General features: G+C 34.9%; 1 protein-coding gene across 3 annotated transcripts; it reads right to left on the reverse strand.

Moving 5' to 3' along the window:
• Window positions 1–314: 314 nt before the first annotated feature.
• LOC126732997 (uncharacterized) lies at window positions 315–9,927 on the reverse strand. Of its 3 annotated transcripts, none has more exons than XM_050436117.1 (14): window positions 9,731–9,927; window positions 8,670–8,768; window positions 8,459–8,586; window positions 8,209–8,359; window positions 8,001–8,110; window positions 7,598–7,681; window positions 7,443–7,491; window positions 7,241–7,332; window positions 6,450–6,579; window positions 5,250–5,332; window positions 3,649–5,171; window positions 2,132–2,245; window positions 1,272–2,033; window positions 315–742 (listed from the first exon to the last, which is right to left on the reverse strand). In XM_050436117.1, exons 2-13 carry the CDS (start codon window positions 8,760–8,762, stop codon window positions 1,462–1,464), a joined length of 3,129 nt encoding a protein of 1,042 aa, XP_050292074.1. In that variant the 5' UTR covers window positions 8,763–8,768; window positions 9,731–9,927; the 3' UTR covers window positions 315–742; window positions 1,272–1,461. The 3 variants fall into 3 exon arrangements, with proteins under 3 accessions (XP_050292074.1, XP_050292073.1, XP_050292065.1); XM_050436116.1 differs by having other exon boundaries at window positions 5,250–5,329; window positions 6,450–6,585; XM_050436108.1 differs by having other exon boundaries at window positions 6,450–6,585.
• Window positions 9,928–21,550: the final 11,623 nt, after the last annotated feature.

Raw genomic sequence — 21,550 nt, forward strand, 5'->3', positions numbered from 1 at the left:
GATGTAAAATGGTTGGATTCATTAACCCACAATATATAAATATAAATTTTACTTCTACTAACTAAATCGTCCTCATGAAATTTTTTGAAACACTAATCATTATTAGAACATTTATTACAAGAGTCCACTGTATACTTCGAGAGCAGTTGAAATTGCACTCAAATCAAAGGTGTTGTCCCAATTTTAATGACTAGCAATGTATATTTGACCTTTTTTTTAGAGAAATATATTCAACAATTTTTGAAACATGAAGCATGACAAGTCAGAAGACTCGAAACATCTAAACACGTATACATCCAAACCACAAAAGAATGTAGAAGAAACATGTGATAAGATTGTCATATTGTAAAACTGTAAGGGGCATTTTTTTCCCCCAAAACTCAAACCACTCAGGGTCCGGCCACTTCATACATGTAGTAGAACTGTGAAGGCAGTAGTAGTAGTATAGAACTCAAAATTTTTAAAAATTAAAAAAAAAAAAAAAAAAAAAAAAGAAAAAAAAAGAAAAAAAAAAGAAAGAAGAAAAAAAAGAAAAGAAAAAAACAAGTTAAGGTCAGATTCCATCCGCTTAATTGGTGAGTGAGAGCAACATTGACTTCAACTCTTTCTGAAACTAGGAGAAAATATCAGGAGCGTCTGCTTGCCAATTAGATCATTAAAAGCATTCACTTAATAACAACCCTTTCCCATCCATCAAATGTTACAATGTCATGTTACTTTGTAGAATCGCAGCTTCGTTCACCTGCAGATGTAGAAAAATGATATACAACAATAAATAAGAGAGAACAAATTTCAATTACCCAAATTAACAATGAAAAGCCATTGATTTGTAAACCATACGGTTCCTAATGAAGGGAACGTAAGAGAACAAAAAGGTTGTTCTCAGAGCATTGGAAAATGCAAACACCTTGATATCAGATGATTTATACTGGATACTAGGCATGAACTCAGGCCATTAAAATTCTAAATTAGTTTCAATTTCTGTCCCACAATTTTGAAATCAGGATTTGCAGGTGAAAGCTAACATTTGAAGTGGAAGGTTAAAAGATATTTTGAAGTGTCCATCTGGAATCAAAAATCAAAAGAGAATACTCAAATTGGGGGGGGGGAGAGGAAGTGTTGGGAGAAACAGAAATGTATATGCTTCCTCATGGAACAGAAATGGTGTTTGGTTGTGTGTGGAAAAGAAAGGGATAAGAGTGAAGCACAAAATCTATGCAGCCACCCAAAAGAAAACTATTATCCAAAAGCAAATAATATTTCATCCTTACCGACTGGCAACCAGACCCCACATTTTTCGGGAGATTGATCCTTCATCAGGCTGCCCAACGAGACCAGTTATGAGTCAGTACATCCTCTCAATAAAGTGCCACCAAATTGCAAAAGATTATTTTCGCTTTTCTGTTTAAGCATAATATTGCCAGCCAAGTAAAAGATAGATCATTCTTATAAGCGACAAGATCACATCCCAAATGTCCTATTATAGAGATCACCAGAACTGGGCATCCGATACTTTGAATCTTCATAACCATTGTAAAATTTGTTATATCCCAATCTTTCATTTCTTAGGAGATCAGCCATAACCAAACTGTTTCCACTTTGAACTTCATTCCAATTGTCCCAGTTGCCATTAGACATATGCGCACTTCTAGACTGTTGGAGGGGCAGCTGTGCAAAATGGGATATATTATTAACTTGTGGTTGATCCACAAGCCTTGAGGAAATGCCATAAGAATCATTATGGTGAGAAAAATTATCTCCAATGTCAGAAAATCTTAAGTTCTGCTGCGGGGAGAGTGATCTTTGCATCAATAGTTGCATTCTTGCATCATTTTCAAAGGCACTTAATTGTGGGGAAAAATTTGATCTCATGTCCAAGCCCGGATTGCCAAGCCCACCTTGAATTCTCCCTTTACCAACAGCCAAAATTGCAGGATCCATAAACTCAATATCCCCGGTATTACCAATATTTCCAGAGGTAGGTGCCTGATAGGAATTTCTCAACAAGGAGGAAGTGTCAAGCAGATGATTTCCTGAGAAGAAAAATACAAAAGTAATACTTTATCATTTTGAACAGAATATATCTATAACAATCTGTTAAAAGATCAGCACAAACTATATTATAACTAACCAGCCATAGGGTCAAAAGCTTGGTCCACTCTCTCATTAGATGAAAAACCCGGGGGCGGGGCCCTGCTTGGAACTGAGAATCCAGGAGGGGCAGAAATTTGTGCTCTCGAAACACCTGATAAACAATGGTAAGAAAAACATGAAGAGATGGTAGGCACAAAATTACCATTTCCACATATACACATTATATCACATGACAAACCAAAATTGTTTTTAAGTTTTTTAACGTAGAATAAAGAGAAAATATCCAATAGATTTAACTTTTGGCATAACCATAACAAGTGAACAACCAATTTTATGCCATCCACTTTCACCAGCAGTTAAAAAAAAATCCAAGATGATCACCACCATTGTTCAACCATGTTAGACATGCACAATGCATGCCTTTTCACGCGGAGTAACTGGACTCATAGATCCATATCTAGTATGTGGCAAACGAACTGTCCTAAAGATCTTATTTCACTTTCAGATCTATTAGGATTGAAAATATATTACTGGTAGGTGTTTTGTAATCTTTTTGACACCTTCACATGCAAACCGGAAAGGATTTTGGGAACTCTGAAGTTGACATGTATGACATCCTGTGTACATGTCAAAGCATTAAAGATATTTCCATGCCCCCAAATCATAGAATCCACAAACATAGTGCAGTCTTTAGAATTGGAAGGGCAAACTAGTCATACAGCATTTTCTTTCTTTTGATAAGTAGTGACTAATCTATTTGCACACCACAAAACAAAATGTCTGTAACAAACAGCCCTCTCTCTCGGGTTGGGAGGGCGCCGCGGGGGGGGGGGGGGGGGGGGGGGGGGGGGGGGGAGAGGGGGAGATCATGTGGTAGCTTTCAACAGTAAATTAAGGATGTGTTATTTAACTGAGTTCCACCCAGAAATATTGAACTACATAGCAGAATCACTTCTCTAATTCTGCAAAAATATTAGATATCAAAAACCTAATTCAAGGCAAAATTGATAAAGGTCAACATGTCAATTTTTTTTTCCCTTCCAGCAAAGAGAAATACCACATTGAACCTAATAAAAAGATTGTTAAAAGGAAACAGAGATATATTATGAATTTTCATCAAATGATAAAACAAAAGTGCTAGTATAAGACAAGATACAGGAGATTTCACACAAATAGCTGGCATAATCGCTTAATAGGGCCACACACAACAAAACAGAGGAACTGGAACAAATTCCTTCAACACACACCAATGACTGAAGCACTGCCTAGCCAACTTTACAGCAGCCCCAAATTCAAATGTAGAAAATACCCAAAACATATACATTTATGATCAAAATCAACATCTAGACTCATTCATGTACGTGAGGAAGCACAACCAGACTAATTACAAATTACAAGCTATCAATATAATGGCAAGCAGAAGCTTACAAACATAGAACCACGATGATCAAGAAGACATCACACAAAAGCAGATGCAATTATATAACTTAGGTTTGCCAACATAAAATCATAGGAGGTAAATAAAAATTCAAAGAAATGTAAAACAACACTCACCAGAAAGCTTACTAGAAGAGATAACAGGATGACTGCTAGTAAGAAATTCAGATTCTTCAAAATTTCGGGAAGAGAAACCATTGCCAATTCCAATTTTATCCATGTACATATCTCTTTCAGCAAAATCCTGGCTATATGAACGGCTCTTTGGAAATTGCTCGATTGCATTAAAAGATGGTTGTACATCAAATATTTGATTTCTCGATTCCTCGTGCCTTGCAAAAGAAAACCTGGACTGATTATTATTATTTTGTCCTTTCCAAGAACTTGACATTTTGAGAGAACTAGACTCTTTATCTCGTTCACCCAACAATTTAACTAGACGCTGAGGGGATGCCAACGATTCATTCCATTCAAAGTCCAATGATAATATATTTGAGATTATACTGCTCTCTCCTCTATCAATAACAGCATTGCTGTCACCATTAGCTACATCACCCAAAAATCGTCCCATCGGATTTCTTCTCTCTTCATTTGGAAGTAAAAAGGAGCGATCCAAGGACCTATCCAAACCAGAGGCATTGCCGACCAAGTTCTCAGGGAAACCATTAGATAATACCGAAATGCTAGATGAATGTAGATGTGAGCCTTCACTAATTCTATTATCCAAAGATATTGGATGATCAGTGTTTAACCTAACTGCACCGTATACCTCACTATGTGGCAATGGATGGGACCTTGAAGCATGGAGTGAATTAGCTGAATTAGGCAAATACGTAGCCCTACTCACAACTTCCGGATCCTTGAGTCTTTGACTATCAAAAGATAGTACATCGTCTTCCACTTCAGAAGCATTATCCTGTGCTACTTGACCATTTGAATCTGATCTCCAGTCACATTGTTCACTTAATGCATACACCCCATTAATTGGGGTAGCTTTCCCAACTGTTGTGGTTGCAGGTTCTCTGTATTGCTCAGCATAATGTTGCTGTAACCCTTGAATTCCAGGCGCTTTAATCAAAACAGGATCAGACTCTGAACTATTAGGTCTGACTACACCAGAGTGTTCATCTCTTGCAATTCCATCAATGCTTATCGAAGACATAACAGAACATAAGTTCTGAATCTGTCCACTAGCAACCACCCCTAATTTTTCAGGAACAGAAGCACAAGAATGCCCTGTATTATAAGCAGAATCTGTAATGTCTGGTGGCATATTAATGCCTCCATCATTGTCCTTGGATGCTGGTGGACAAGATAACTCATTGCTCAATGATAAAGAAGCATGAGTTCCATCCGGTATGGCAAGTTTCTCAGTTGGATTGCTTAGGCAATCCATACTTGTATGCTGTTTCAAGGGTTTCAATGATTCGGATTTACTTTGAGGGTTTATGGTTTGAATATCTTCATTTAATGTTGGCTTCTTGCTGCCATCACCATGCAATGTGGAAGCCTGAATTGTGCCTGCAACTGCTGATGAAAATACTGATGTACTACTAACTGCTTCAGTTTTCTGTTTGGAAGGCCCATTTGCACATGCTATACTGGCAGCTGGTGGCTGGCCATTTGGAGCACGTGTTGCCCTGGTACAAGTAATCAAATTTTTAAGACAAGTAATTATGATCAACAAAATTAAGGCCAAACCCAGCAAAATTGCATACCATGAGGCTGCAGGAGGGAGCGCTACCGGGCTACCAGAACTTGAATTTGGTGGAGAAACTCTAACAACACTTGCCACATTCTGCTAGATAAATGTAACCAATTTCAGTTAACATCAACATAGATGCTGATGTTTTCCATCACAATTATGATAGCTGAATAACAAGAGTTAATGTTCTATAAATCCCATATATTCACTAATAACATCATCCATTCACTCCTATGTTGCATGGAGTAATGTTCGGTGGAGAATCATAATCATACATCTCTATGAGTCAAATCATAAAGCTGGATATTTAAATATCATGAACACTAGATATAACTTTAGCACTAATAATTATTATATGTTTCCTGAATTCTGGTCCCAACCATAGCCATTTGGGATGTCCCAAAATACTTGTCCATTGTGAAAAGTCGATAACCACAATCTTTATACCTTCCCATCCTAACCTTTACTTTATTTGGAAAGTCAATAATTCTTTTTTATTTGCTTTGTTAGAGTTAAATAATGGTAGTTTCGAAAACTGAAATTTTTTTATTTCAAAGAGAATGCATTAAATGATATTCCCTTGAAAAGTTGAATTTCTAAAGTGGACAAACATAATTGGACAGGAGTACTTAATAACAAAATATCATTGATCCTATCCTACATTACAACACCTGCTTGAGTATGAATGCGAGAAGCCGATGATTGTCTTGATCAAATCGTCTTAAACATCCTCAAGCCAAAATATCTTGATTAGCCAGTTACACACATTCAATGAGTGCTGAACCAATAACTGTGAATAACTTACCAATAAAAAAATTATAAAAAAGTGCTGAACTAATGACCTCACCCTCCACTTTATTCATATATACTCTAGGAAAATCAAGCGTACATATAAGCATAAATATTTTCGATTAAAAATATTGTATATGATACATATTTATTTAATAACTATAAATAAATGAAAAGTCAATCAAAGAATTTGTAGAAAAGGCCATACCTAAATTAATTTCAAAAGTTGTTTAGAGAAGATCAAACATAATTTAGTCAGAATTTTGTTGAGTGTTGGGTTGCTTTGTTGAAAAGTACACATGCACACATACCAACACAACTATATAAAAGCAACAACAACAATAACAACAATAAAGTAAAATCCAGATAATTTTATGCTTAGTGTAAAGCAAAATGCTTATGATTTTATGATGTATTCTCTTACACTTGTACTTTTGATAATAGGTTTTGCAGCAGAAGCAGAACTGTTACTGCAATATTCATCTGCTGGTGGTGGCAAAAGATTCCCCGCACGCCGTTGCATATTGTTTGCAGCACCAGTAATTTGCTGAACTCTACTCCTTTAAAAACACCATGCAAGTTAATTAATCATGCAATGAAGGCACCACATAACTATCAAGCAGCACAAAGCAGGAAAATCATTTGAAAGATTTTGCAAGATGAGCACCTAAATGCATATATAATCAACTTTTCAGCTGCATTTCCTACCAAATTTTTACAATTTAAAAACGCAAACTCTAACCACATCCTATACTTCACCAATAACTTGAGATTTCTATTCAGTTCTAGAAATGACAAGCATGCACTCTTAGATATAAGCCTTTCAGAATTCTAATCTCATTTTTACCCATCCCACTAGTGGAATTTCCAATTGTTACAATAATAACTCCAAGCAAATGGTCTAGAATTATCATATTTCTGATATTTAGGTTTCACTAGTCCATTTGGGAACAACTTATTTAGCTTTTTGCTGGAAACTTTTTGTCGAAAGTGTGCTAAAGTATACATGTACTTCGAAAAAGTGAGAAAAAAGTTAGGTTATAAAAAGTTGTACATACAAGCTAAATGCTCAGCTTATAAGCCCTAGCCAAACAGACAATATATGCATTATAATGAGGTAGGTCTTTGACTACATTAAACAGCACCATAGGAAGAGGTTAGGGGGAAAAAAATTTACCTTCAAAATTACTATACAGTACAAAATCATAAATATACCTTGTATATGCCGAAATTATTTCATCTTTAGAGAAACTATCCTCTTGAGAACCAATCTCATGCAAATAGAGACAATCAGGATTGGTGCAAGGCTGTACCAAATAGATGTTTCATACCCAATTAGATTACGCTAAACTTGGAAGGGAAAAAAAAAACATTTGCTAATAAGTCATAAGACCAATCTAGAAGTAATGATTCATACCACATTTCGCAGCCAAGCATGGCAATACTTTGTAGTCCCAAAGCAAGCCCTGATACAAACTTCGAACATTATTAAGCATACAACTACAATGGTGCATATTCATCCAACCCAATGATGAAAGAAGCATGTTTAAAAAAACATAATCAGGCACTTACCTCAACGGTCTACCATCCAAAATAAACCCATGTACATTTTGAATACAACGAATTGCTTCCTCCTCTTTTGAGTAAGTAATATATCTGAATGAATTGATATTTAGTAAGAAGAATAATACAGATAACTCTGAAAAAGTTAATAAAAAACACATAAAAATTAAACATATTAAACAGCTCAAAACCCCATGGAACAGGAGACCATAAATGTGACAAGGGGAAAAAATCGTATAAGCTAAATACACTAAAGACAAATTATGATACATATATAATAAAAATTTAAGCAACACTTTTACTTTACACTTCCAGGTAAAAACTTATATAATAAAATTTCAAACAGCAATAGCAGAATGTTTCACACTGGGTGCGTTCGGTAACCAAACAAAACAGACATTAAGAAACTTACACACTACATGTATTGTTTGGAAATTGTTGAATTACACCAGCAGCTGTCCGAGACATGGACACTTTTAGAACCTTACCATACTGACCAAAATATTCACGGTGCTGGAGAAGCTGCATAAAACATTAAAGAAGAAATATTCAAATGCTCCTCCAAAAAACTCAACTGAAAAGGTACTGATATACACAAGAGAGAGAGAGAGAGAGAGTACATCTTCATCTGCCAGATTAAGAGGCAAGCCAACTATGTAGACAAGGTTCCGTTGAATCACTCGAACACTGCTAAGTTGCTTACGTCCATCAGATGATTTGGTCTTCGCCTTCTGGCATTTTTTCCTCTCGAAACTGATTTCGGCCACCAACCTGCAATGAAATTTATATTAAAATAAAATGAAAACAGAAAAACAAATGGAACTATCAATTTCTTGGCAGTAGCATATACAATGTTTAAAAAATAATCACCTCTCACAGCTTGCAGCCATCCCAACAATTTTTTCCTTATCATAAGGCGAACGACATGCAGGACACCGCCCCTCTGTGTCATCCTTTTCAGCCATGTCCATAATGTGATGCCAACACCAAACACATATCTGTGACAAAGTGGACAAAGCTTCAGAATAACATTAAGAAAAGCAAATTTATTAGAAATGTGAAACAGGAATTAGTATCAAACCTCATAGCCGCACTTGCACGGCTTCAATTGCTGATCAGTCAAATCCATCTCTTCTGCGCAGAGAGGACAAGTCCTTTCTCCTTCATCACTCATGATTGCCTGATAAAAATTCAGGAAAAAAAAACACAAATTTAAATATTCTAACAACAAAACTGTACAACCAACATGTTCAATATGCTTCAATTTGCAAATAAAAACTCATTGTTCTCGTTTTGGTACAACAGCAATTGCAAATTTAAAGCCTTTAAATTATCAAGCGCAAAAATAAATAAATAATAAAAATCCCATCACTTCACTGAACCCACTTGATCCAGGGGCTAAATCCTTCACTTTCCGCACACAAAATAAACACTTTTCCCTTTTTTTTTTTTCTTTTTTTTAAGATTTGGAAAGTAAAAACGGAAATTCTTGATAGCTCATAGCTGGAAGCTACTGATAATCAATTGCCCAATTTACTTGGTCCACATTCACATTAAAATATATGATATATTGCAACAAAGATAATATTAAAGAAAAACTCCAAAATTTACAAAAAAAATTGAAGAAAATGCCCAAGCTAACCCAAAGGCATCTGCAAACCACTGCTAAAGCCCTTCTTTTTTTGCAAAAAAAAATCCAATTTCAAATCCTAAAAGCCCTAATTATTCAACATATCGGCATTTTTCCGATCAAATATTAAAAATTAAATTAACAAAAAAGAAATGAAATTCAATAATCATCGCCGCAAATATATCACAGATCATTCAATAAAAATCTACCAGAGCAAGTTCACCAATCACATATATTAAATAGAAATGTTAATTAATTAATTAATAAAAAATCAAGATCGACGACCTAAACTCCCGAATCGTTGACATGCAACATCCAAATCAAAAAGCAAATCGATAGGCTCGATTTTCAAACACAAATTTTTTTATTAAATTTTGGAGAAGATAAAAAATAAAAATTAAAGCAGATTGAGGTTTTATAAATAAATTTTTTTAAAAAAAAATTAGGGATCTTGGAAAGGAGTAGAAGGATCCAGAAATTAGGGCTGGAGATTAGAGGAAAAAAGGACTTACAGTTTGGGGATCGAGAAGAAGACAACGAATCTGTAAGAGGATGAGATTGTGTGAGAAGCGCACTATAGAAAACCCAGGGACACAGCTAGCGAGAGCGAGAGAAAGAGAGCGAACCACAAAAGAGAGAAGAAGGGTCTATTAAAGAGAGAGAGATAGATAGCTCTTTGTTGTTTGGCTTTTTTGGCTGCTGGCTTCTCTTTTCTCTCTGCGTCGCTGTCATTTAAATATTAGGGATTTCCACTCAATGCCCTTCGATTTTGTCTTAATTGCGGGAACGTGCCCCTTCTTCACTTTTTTGAAGACTTGAGAGTCTACTACATCTACACGTATCATGTTTATGTATTGTCTCCACACTGCTCCAGTTTTGTCGACTTCGAGGAAACTCTTTTTTTTTTTTGAGAAACTCTTTTTCTTTTTTTTGGTGAAATGTATTGTCACATCTTGTATTGTGGTCCATATAATTTTAGTCCCAAGTTTTTTTTTTTTTTATAGAATGTGTACCACATTATTATCTACCTAAAACTTGACTAAAATTGGATCCAAACCAAATGATGAAAACGGGTTATGGGTAAGGGTTTCTTTTTTAACCATGAAAAACATGGTCAACACAAACCCATCCCACTGAAGTCTAAAACATGGTGTTAGGTTGGCTTACTCAATTTTCGAGAACAAAAGGGAGGGAAACTCCAAATCACATGTATTTAAGTTTGGGTGAATTTTCATTTTTGTACCTTTTTTTTTTTTTGTCATTTCAATGCTTAAATTTTAATGTTTCTATCAAATTAGTCCTTTCATTCATTATCATTTATAAAAGTAACACAGTTTTATTTGCTTGAGTGCAATTCCAAGAAAGCCCACCGGCTAGGTCATGGGACAAGGAGTTTGCCTCTCTAAAAACCCAAGAGAAGAAATAGGACTCAAATGATCCAGAGAGATTATATGGATTTCTTCAATTAGGTTGGATATTCACCAAGGAGGAGCAATGCCAAGGCATTTGTCCATTTGGTAAGAGATTTCTAATAAAGTTATTTGTATTTTTTGAAAATACGTGTGTTGATAAGTGTGTGAAAATATGTATAATGTTATTTAAACACTAAAAACTGTTATTTAAACAACGGTAACAAACAAGAGTCTATACATAACTTGGAATCACTTTCTACATAAAAAATTGCCCAGGCTTTACTGTTTTGCTAATTGGATTAACCATTTGATGGCCTCCGCTTCTACTTTGACAAAGGCCATGGTGTCTTCTTTTTTTCTCAAATATTAATACCAGGGATCCTATCCAATCTTTGGCAATTGAGTATGTCATCAAATGGTTTTTGGACATCGTTGCATCACAATTAATTTTGATTGGGTTTTCAAGTGGAATGGTCCTGAGAGGTCTCTCTTGAAGATAGTTAGGATTCAATTCTTTGCTTTTTGTGCTTTTGAAAGAGCAGGGAAATTCTTTATGGCATAGATGGAAGTATCCCATCGTGAACAACTTGATTTTGCTTTCCCCATATGAAATTCATGGCCAATGCTACAAAGAGGATGAAATCATCTTCGATCAATTTGACACACAAAAGCAGCTGTGAGGTTTAGAAAATGATTGATAAGGTCCCTAGTTGAGTTTTGCATATGTATGAAGGCCTCACATGCTATTGAACCCTCCAACTTTGACTAGGGGCAATGAAGAATTAGGTGGATTAGAGTCTTTAAAGCTTGGCCACATAAAGGGTAGCTTGTGTCTAACCCTTGAATGGAGCTGAATATCTTAGTTCTGGTTGTAAGAACATTTGAAGAGCTCACCATAGCATCATTTTACGCCTCTCTTGCAGATTTAGCTTCTAGATCTTGTCCCAAATTATTTCCTCATTCCTTTGTTCACTCAAAACGAAGTTCTTAGCAAAATTGTTTGAGATTTTAGATTTTACAAATTGTACCCAAAAAAAAAAGTGTGCTTTGAGTAACAGATGATTATTTCTAATGGTTAGTAACAATTTTAACCACTACTTTAAAGGCTATGATTCTTCATGTTTACATTTCAGCAGTGTCTTTTCGTTGTTGTCTTTTCGTTATATATTTAGATGTTTTATATGTAGTTTTTTACTACAATACTCATATGCAAGGAAATTATAAAATTTAGGATAGTAATTATGTTGATACCCATTTTCACGACTCATTTTCTATAAGCTCAATTCAACCAAGCCCGACTTCCTTGTGGGCTCAATTCATGTATTATATTTTATTTTATTCTTTTAAGCATGGCCCAAGCCCATATGATTCATGGGGGAAAATGAGGAAGTGTGGTTTGGAGGGTTTGGGTCGGTTTCTTTCGAACCTTTTGCATGAGCCCAAACCAAGTGTGCTACCAAGTGGACTAGGGACACCAGTAGCATATCAGGCTCATGGAGGAAGTCTTGTACCTGAAATTTCCACCTCAAGAGAGCTTTTATGCTATGGCCAACCGTGACCTAAAGTTTCTACCCTAACCCGCTTTTACCTTTAAAACATAGTTAGCTCTCATTGGCCAACTCCAACAGTTAGCCCTCACTTAAGTAAGTGTTCCAATAATCTGAAATGTCTAACCAAGGGCAGCCAATTAGAGCAAACCCCCTTTATTTCCCAAATCATGTTAAAAGCATGTCAAACTCTTCCCTAAACAAAAGCAACCCAAGCCAAGACACTAAATTAGTGTCATGGGGGATAAAAGCCCCTTCTACTATCAAAAAACCAGTCATTAACAACACCCCAAACTCAATATAAGACTTTTTCTTCAGTTCAAAAATGAACCAACCACGTTTTTCCCTTAGAGTTGAAACTTGAAAGAAAAAACCCACTGAGCCAGGAAACATTCTCACAATTTTGAACCTTAGGGGTGGAAATATGAGTACAGGGGAACCTTCCCTCTCTTTCTCACAACCTCTCTCAATTTCCTCTTCTCGCTGACTGTGGGTCGAAGTTTCAAACCTGTTATATTTTTATATTTTTTCTGCACTTTTGTTAAGCCCATTCAGCCAGCTAACATTCTCGAAATTCTAAAGCATAATGGTGGAAATATGGGTACAGGGGAACCTTCCCTCTCTTCCTCACAACCTCTCTTAATTTCCTCTTTTCGCTAACTGTGGGTCGAAGTTTCAGACTTATTATGTTTTTATGTTTTTTCTGCACTTTTGTTATTATCATTTTGATTCTCTCTTGTCAAAGCACCATTAGCCTTTTGTTCATTATACATTTGGAATTTTAGACTTGATTCTCCACAATAAACACTTCTAAAGAACCCAAGCGGAGATTTGGGCCATTCTCGCATTTTCGACCTTGTCGCAAAAACGTCCCTGACAATTTATTCAACATATGACTATTCATTATGCTTGGATTTGGGATAAGAATTGTTAAATTGTGAAAATTCATAAAAATTTGATTGTTCATTTGGCAAAATTCTTGAGAATTATAACTTTCACGAGTATCTCAATTCTCATGAAACATGAGAGTTAACTCCCCCACCTTTTAGGTAGGAAATATCTATTCCCACAAAACTTGTATATCTGAGAATATCTAATATAATACTTAAATAATTTTTCACTTTTTTTAACAAATTAAATAAAGTTAATTTTTAAACAAAAATAACTATTTTCACCAAAGTAAATATTCAAGGGTATTATTGTTGTTTTTAAATGTATCTATAATGGTCAAATTATAATTATTTAGTTACTAAAATAATGTTTATAAGATTATTTAAAACAATTCAACTTTATGTATGTGGCATGAAATTAAAGCGTGTTTAATTTAGCACTTATAGTCACAATTTTTTTTTAGAGAGTTTCAACCTATGACGTCATCTTCTCATGATAGCTCCTTATCATTAGATTAAGATATCAATCAGTTTTCGGTGTACCGCAAATCTTGATAGGAATTTGCTTGTTCCTATCCTAATCAAGATGGGAGCAATTCTAATAGTTCTTCGAGGGAACTAGGCCTCCTTAGAGAATGAATGGAACGGTGAAGGAAATAGGGAGAGAGATAGAGAATAAAGAGAGTAAGGAATAGAGAATTGTACATCAATCTTCATTAATGCCTTCTCCTTAACAGATTACACCTTTGTAACAGAATGACAATGCTATGGTTTACAATGATACAACACTATAACTACCTCTAACTAACTAACTGCCCATCCAATCACTTGACACAGCTATAACTAACTGAACATTCCGCAATTATAATTGTTAACTACCCAACTTATTAGTTACTATCTAGCTTACAACAAATTACCAAAGCAACACACACACGGTAGCAACACAACAACACAGCAGCACCTGATCCCAGCCATAGCAGCTCTTGATCACAGCCATAGCAACTTCTAATCACAACAGCTCCTAGTCCACTCCACTCAAATCATAGCAACACTTAAATCATTTTTATCATATCTCTTATTCAACCATTAAAGAATTGTACATCAATCTTCATTAATGCCTTCTCCTTAACAGATTACACCTTTGTAACAGAATGACAATGCTATGGTTTACAATGATACAACACTATAACTACCTCTAACTAACTAACTGCCCATCCAATCACTTGACACAGCTATAACTAACTGAACATTCCGCAATTATAATTGTTAACTACCCAACTTATTAGTTACTATCTAGCTTACAACAAATTACCAAAGCAACACACACACGGTAGCAACACAACAACACAGCAGCACCTGATCCCAGCCATAGCAGCTCTTGATCACAGCCATAGCAACTTCTAATCACAACAGCTCCTAGTCCACTCCACTCAAATCATAGCAACACTTAAATCATTCTTATCATATCTCTTATTCAACCATTAAAGACTTTACCAGTTTAGCTAACTGGAACCTACTTAATTTCTATTATGGGTTCATTGTAATCCACAATGGGGATTTGAATGAGAACCAAACAACTTGTTACTAGTGAAATAGTATCTAAGATTTTGTTGCTCTAACTTTATTGTTACATTCCTCACTGTGTATCCCTCTTCTCTCTTTTCTCTCTCAAAATCTCAAAAAACAACCAACCCCTATTTCTATCCGTCTTTTTCCTTTTAGACTCCCCCTCCCTCTCCTTTTTCATCCTTATACATTATTTTATTTGCCTCATTTTCTTCTCAAGTATGAACTTTAGCTGTTTAGCACATGTTGTCATAATTTAGTTGGGCAGCCTTCTATCCCATTAGGCTCTCATTTTCTCAAGGTTAGGATGAATAAAGACTTTTGGGGCTTCTTATCTTATCCTAATCAGATATCTATAGCATTAATGCAAGTGTGTCAAGTAGGTTGTTGTAGATCTATTAGGAAGATCCAGAAAGCATCCTCAAATATCCACGTACACCTTAGAACTATTCCTTGGTAGCTCAAAACATAGGTTGACATGGGTAGTATGGTTGAAGTGATCCACCTCTGATGGTTTCCATGGTTGTTCATGAACAGATCTAAGGTGGTGGGTTCCGTTGGGTTAGAGTTCGAGGTTCAAGTACTTTAGGGAGGTTTTTGCTGACCCTTTGGTTACCTTCAATTTGTATTCCGAGGTATGTGCCCTATAGAGAGACTTTCCACTTCGGAAGGATAGGTTTTGGGCATGTTTTAACCTACGGCCCAATGTTTATTTAGGCTTTATAAGCCACCTCCCTACAATATATTTAAATACATATTTTATATAATATGATATTAAAAAAATCAAATTCTAAGTATATCGAACAATATAAATATAATCTCTCAAGAATCCATAATTCTCGTGACTTTAAATTCTAAGCAATCTTAATTCAAGTTTTGTTGTATAAATACAATTGTTAGGAATAAAATAGTAAACTTTCTTATGAGTGAGAGCAAATATCATTTTAAAAGATAGATTCAACAAAACTCAAGACTAATATTTTGTGATTCTTCGTCTTGTTTTAACTTTTCATCGTATTTTCCATACATGATAAAACATTAAACCTTATTCCACTAACAAATTCGCAAAGTGTCATATATGGTGCTCCATGACTTTCTCATTTTAATTCAAGATTCTAGTATGTATAATTCTTTATGTGATATGGTTGTGACGATGCGCAAAAATCGTCAGTGAGTTGATCGTCCACACATGCGCCAATGGAGGTACCTGAAGAATAGAAGAGAAAACCAATCAAAGGGCACCTATGGGATACCGGTCAAAAACCCTCTGAAAGTTAAATCAGTGATAGAAGAATCTCCAAGAATTTAAGAGTATAAGAGTTAGAGAGAATTCACGTACCTCAAGAACGGTAAGGTCTATAGTTTATATAGTGGTAGAGAGCCGACTAAAATCCCTTGATTTGGGGGAATTTCCTTGTAGAAAGAAAAGGTCCCAAGATACTTGGGATCGCATTTCCATATATAAGAGATCTGATTGTGTGATAGGATCTTCGGCCGTAGTGTGCAAGTAATTTCCATATAAGGATGCAAAGATGGGCCCCATATATCCATGGGAAACCCTAGATGACGAGTCATCTTGACATCAAGGATCGTCGGGCCTAGCACTGGGGATTGTTGGGCCTGATGATCCTTTATAGGGTCGTCTTTGGTTAGGACTGATCGTCCCTTAGGGGTTTGATCATCCCTATGGGACTGATCATCTCTTAGGGACTGATTATTCCTCGGGGAATGATCGTCCCTTAGGGTGTCAATCTGTCCTTCTAATCCTCAATCATCCCTTTCTAGGGTATGTCTGAAATTTTCCTCATCAAGTTGTATGGTCTTGCCGAAAAGTTTTAGAGTTAACTCTCACATGGTTGGGGTTCAACTCATAGCACAGTTGTAATAACATTGTTTTGGGATGACTTATGTATGTGGTTCAAAAATCTGTTACTATCTACCTAGAACAAAAAACCTCACAAGTCAAAAGTTTGTTACTATTGCGTGGGGTTCTACGCCATTCATGACTAGGGTTTAAGTGGGGCGAGGGCATTGATCTATATATATATATATATATATATATATATATATTTGAATATGATTAAAAAAAATTGAATATTTAAGAAAATTTTAGGCAAAAATACACTTTAAATCCTATAACTTTGATTAATTGTAATTTAGTCCATTAAGTTTAAAATTTGTCAATTTTTTTTTTGAGAAACAAAACTTGTCAATTTAATTTATTAACTTTGATAACGCAGTCACTTTAGTCCTATTGTCCATTGTCCTTAAAAAATTTATGTTAACCTCCTTAAAAAGATGTTGTTTGACATTTTTAACATTAAACAATTAATTATAGAAATTATTTTATTAACTTATTAAAAATGATAAATTTTAAACTTAACGGACTAAAATGACAAATCTTCAAGGTTAATGGATTAAAATTACAATTTTAAAGCTTACTAGACTAAAAGACAATTAATCAAACAAAGTCAATAGACTAAAATGACAAGGGTGTTAAGTGTATTTTTGCAAAAAATATATAGTATTTCTATGAAACTCCTTGTAGGTTTCTTTAAGTCTTTATATATACCAGTTTCTGAGCACGCGCTCACAAAAAAAAGGAGACACTCATCACACCCCTAGGTTTTTTTTTGTGATTGAAAAATATATTAATTCCAAATTATAATTTATGCATATGATTAATTTTTACCCAAAAAAATAGAAGAGCCTCTGAGCACGTGCTCACGTGCGTGCTCAGAAGCTAGTATTTTTTTTTTTTTTTTTAAATTAAGTAGCCATATGATCGAATTTAAGAAAATAACCTAAGGAACAGCATTTAAGGTACTGTACCTAAGACTAAAAATTTGTAGTATTTTTTTTTTAATTTTTTTTTATGATTTCGAGCAAAAAATCCTAAACTTTGGGATTTTAGAATCCTCTACTAATAGCCTACTAACCAGCACAGTTTTACATTAAAAAAAGAATATAGAAGTGCTATGTTCACAATATTTTTACAACATTTTTACAACAAATTCTAGGTAGTTAGTTTTTATTGTTTCAAATTTGAATTTAGAATTGAGATTACTTTTTTAACCTAACAATAACAACCAGTAACAACCTGCCACTTAGGATTTATTGTAAAAATGTTGTAAAAATATTATAGACATATCATTTTTCTAAAAAAACCCCTTGTTTTAGGATTTTAGAATCCTAAATTTTCTTTTTATTTTACAATTTTTTTTTTACTTTCCTTATTCTGTTTTACGGTTGAGACTCAGATTTTTGGATTGTGCAATATTGTCAAGGATAAATTGCTTTGTTTAAGGATAGCAATGTTCAATAGAGTTTTGGTGAAAAATAATATCCATTATTTTATTGTTTCAGTTAATAAATTGTGAATCCTTGAACGTTGCTCTGATATTTTTTACAATTTCAAGCCAAAAAAAAAAAAACCCATGTTTTAGGTATTTTTATTCCTAAAAGTTTGCCTATTATTTAGAAGCCATTTTTTCTATGATTTTATAATTTTATCTTTAAAGAAAAGAGGAAAAAAAAAACGTTTTTAGGTTTTTACCCGGTATTTTTATTCCTAAAAGTTTGCCTATTATTTAGAATCACATGATTTTACAATTTTATCTTTAAAGAAAAAAAAAAAAAAAAAAAAAAAAAAAAAAAAAAAAAAAACCCACGTTTTAGGTTTTACCCCTAAAATTAGTCTATTATTTAAATTTTATCTTTAAAAGCAGATTTCTCCATCATTTTTAAATTTTATCTTTAAAGATAACTTCCCCCTATTATTTAGGCACAACAATTATTAGGGATAATTTCATATGAAAGATATGAGATTGAGAAAAATGAAATAATTATCACTAATAACAAAAAATTATTACGTTAAGAGAATACATATGGCAAAGTCAATAAAACCTAGGCACTAATATATGCAATTTTTTTAAAAATGGGAGTTGTGAAGTTATATTTAATCCTTAAAAGAAAAAAAATTATAAGAAAGGCCATCAACATTAGCAGGTACTTAATCACCAATAATATCATTTAATTTATAAAAAAAATGTATTTCCATAAAAAAAAAAATGAAAAGAAGTTGTAGTAAAAAGGCGCAACAATTGTTAGGGATAATTTCATATGAAAGAGATGAGATTGAGAAAAATGGAACAATTATCACTAATAACAAAACAATTATTACATTAATACAATACATAAGACAAAAAACCTGGGCACTTTGTAACTTGATTAGAACTCTTTCCGCTTAGGAATAGAAAATTGACAAAAATATCTAAAGAAAAGCCGCCCCATAAATAAACTTGTTTCAAGTTTCAACTGCTTGTACCCTGCACCACTCGTGGTTTTTGTACCTTGTGCTTCAAAAATTTTGTTTCCAGTTGATTACGGAGTAGGGAGAACGGGAGAAGTAGCCACTTTTGTCTATTTTCCAGCACAAAAAACCTGTCCACATTAAAGCCCAATGATCCAATCAGTGGCTTTTTTTTTTTACAAATATATTAGTAATATGGTTGTATATTGTCAATCACTCTCCTTTGCCTATATATTTTATGCTTTGAAATAGAGTTAAGTGCAATATCTTTATAAAAACAAAATAGAAAAGTGCAATGTACATTGACATATCAATAGAATCGAAACAATTAGAACTGAACTTTTGTTTTTGTAAGTAAAGTTTTTTTTCTTTTTTGGATTCTAAATTTAGAAAAAATTATGATTAACAATACCACAATCAAACAAACCATCACAAGTAACCGTTTACAGTAATAATTTATTCAATATATGTTGCCTGAGATAGCAAACGTCGAGGTTTATGAATCCATTTTTCTAATTCTCATTGCAAAACACAAATAGAAATATAATTGTAAAGTAGTGGGCTGTGCTAGCGGTGTTAGGCTGTTTCTTGCGGCACTAGGCCCAAGTTTTCTGCATAAGGGAGTTAGGACCGGTCCAGCTGCAGCTCAAGTTGGTCCGGCTTGTGCACAAACTAGGCCAGGTTTGCCAGGAACGTGCTTGCAACAAGCAGAGCTGTTTCAGACAAGTTGTGGCAGACAGACATAATAATAATAAAATAAATAAAATATCTGGCCACTCAGTGGGAAATGACCAAACAACCCTCAAACACAACTACATGAATAATAATCACTTTTACAGAAGGAAAAGAACATAACAAAAATGAACAAGTATTAATATGTATGGGTCAATCAAAATGTTAGGAAATCAACTAAAATTTGGTCCGCAGGAGCAAAGTTAGAAAGGAAAGAACGTTCATTCTCAACACAATTAATCTCTCAGGAAAAGTCCTGCCGTGGAGATTAACTGCCCTGAGAGAAACAGACCTGAATGGTTTATGTACAGAGGCTCCTTATGATTTTCACAAAGAGCAGGACTTCGTGAGGTAGAGAGGGAATCGATCTACCGGTGCATGCCTGCCGTTCTAATTCTCACTTTATTTTCTTTCTGGTTGTTTTTTTTCTTTCCTTCCTACTCGTTTCTTTTTCTATTTCTTGGTTTTTCTCCTCAAATTCCTATTTCTTAGTTAAGGTTCCCATTGTTGCTCTGTTTTTTTGTTCACAGCAAGATCCTCTTTTTATAGTGTCTGCCATGACCGGATTTTACTGTTTTAGCCCTTAACCTTCTTTGTCTAATCTGGGCATACTGGCCGACCATCATTGTTCCGTCTGTGTGCCACCCCCTATCACCGGACAAAGAAGGGTATTTTGTTTGCTTTTCTGCCGTGGCACCCTTTCTTGCTACGGTCTGGGTTCTTTCTCTCTCCCTATCCCTCATGGCATGCACCTAGTGGTTCCAACTCAGCTTACTTCTTTTGGGTAGTAAGTCATCCCAACAGGACACCTCTCCAAAAGAGCCTGAGTCGGAACCTCAAAAATATATTTTTTCCCCTCTCCCCACCACCAAACCATGCCCTCTGAATCTCTGACCCCCGACCTCACCATGTTCTGTATTGACTGGGTACAGGCTGGTGGTGCATGGGCCTTGCGCGTGCCTTCCTTCCATATGTGTCCAAAATCTGCTTGCTGCCCATTCGTCTTCCGTGGTCTGGAGGCTTGCCTGTATAGCCTGTCGTTTGTTTTCTTTGACCTTTTATGTGGGCTGCTTTTTTGATTTCCCGCTCCTCTTAGGAGTTGAGCCTTATTTGATGATGGACCTTATATTTCTTTGGCCCACTTCTTGATTTCCCTCATTTCCTGCCATATTGTTCAGTTATTCCTACTGTAATGACTCAATTCTGCTAGACCTCTTTAGGCCAGCCATTTACTCTTTTCCCCCAATGGCTTGGTATGACCACTGGTTTTTCCTACTTATGGACTCCTATGTCCCTTTTATCTTTCTCTTAGGCATCCTTGACCCACTTGCTCTCTTTAGGCTTCCTTGACCCTTTTACTAACTCTGCATTCCCATGAGCTTTTATTAACTTCATTGGGCTTCCCTGGCCCAATTACCTTATTCTCATCCTTGGGGTTCGTGGGCCTGCCATAAACCCCTTACTTTCTTAGTTTGCATTACTTTGGGTCTGTGGCGATCCTTTCTCACTTTTCTACATCATATACTGCCCATGGGTATGTTATTTCTCTCTTTCCGGGCTTCTTTAAGCCCACCTTGGGCCTCATGGTTTTGCTATCTGCTTGCCAATTTTTTGCTGCCTTTGTTATTGGGCTTTTCTTCTTTCTACCTGGATTCTCACAAATGGCCCTCAACAATAATCAAGAAGATCAAATAAGTTCAGATCTAAGATCTAATGCTGAACATATATTAAAGATTCGAATAAGAATGAGAAATTATAAAATACGAATGGAGACAGCAAAATCGGAATCAAACAAATAGTTTGAATTTATAGTGAAAATAAAGAGGAAGTACCTGATTTGGTTAAGGCCAGCTACAGCAGATTTGAGATTATT

Source organism: Quercus robur, chromosome 1, assembly GCF_932294415.1.
Source record: "Quercus robur chromosome 1, dhQueRobu3.1, whole genome shotgun sequence".
In the NCBI taxonomy this organism is placed as follows: Eukaryota; Viridiplantae; Streptophyta; class Magnoliopsida; order Fagales; family Fagaceae; genus Quercus; species Quercus robur.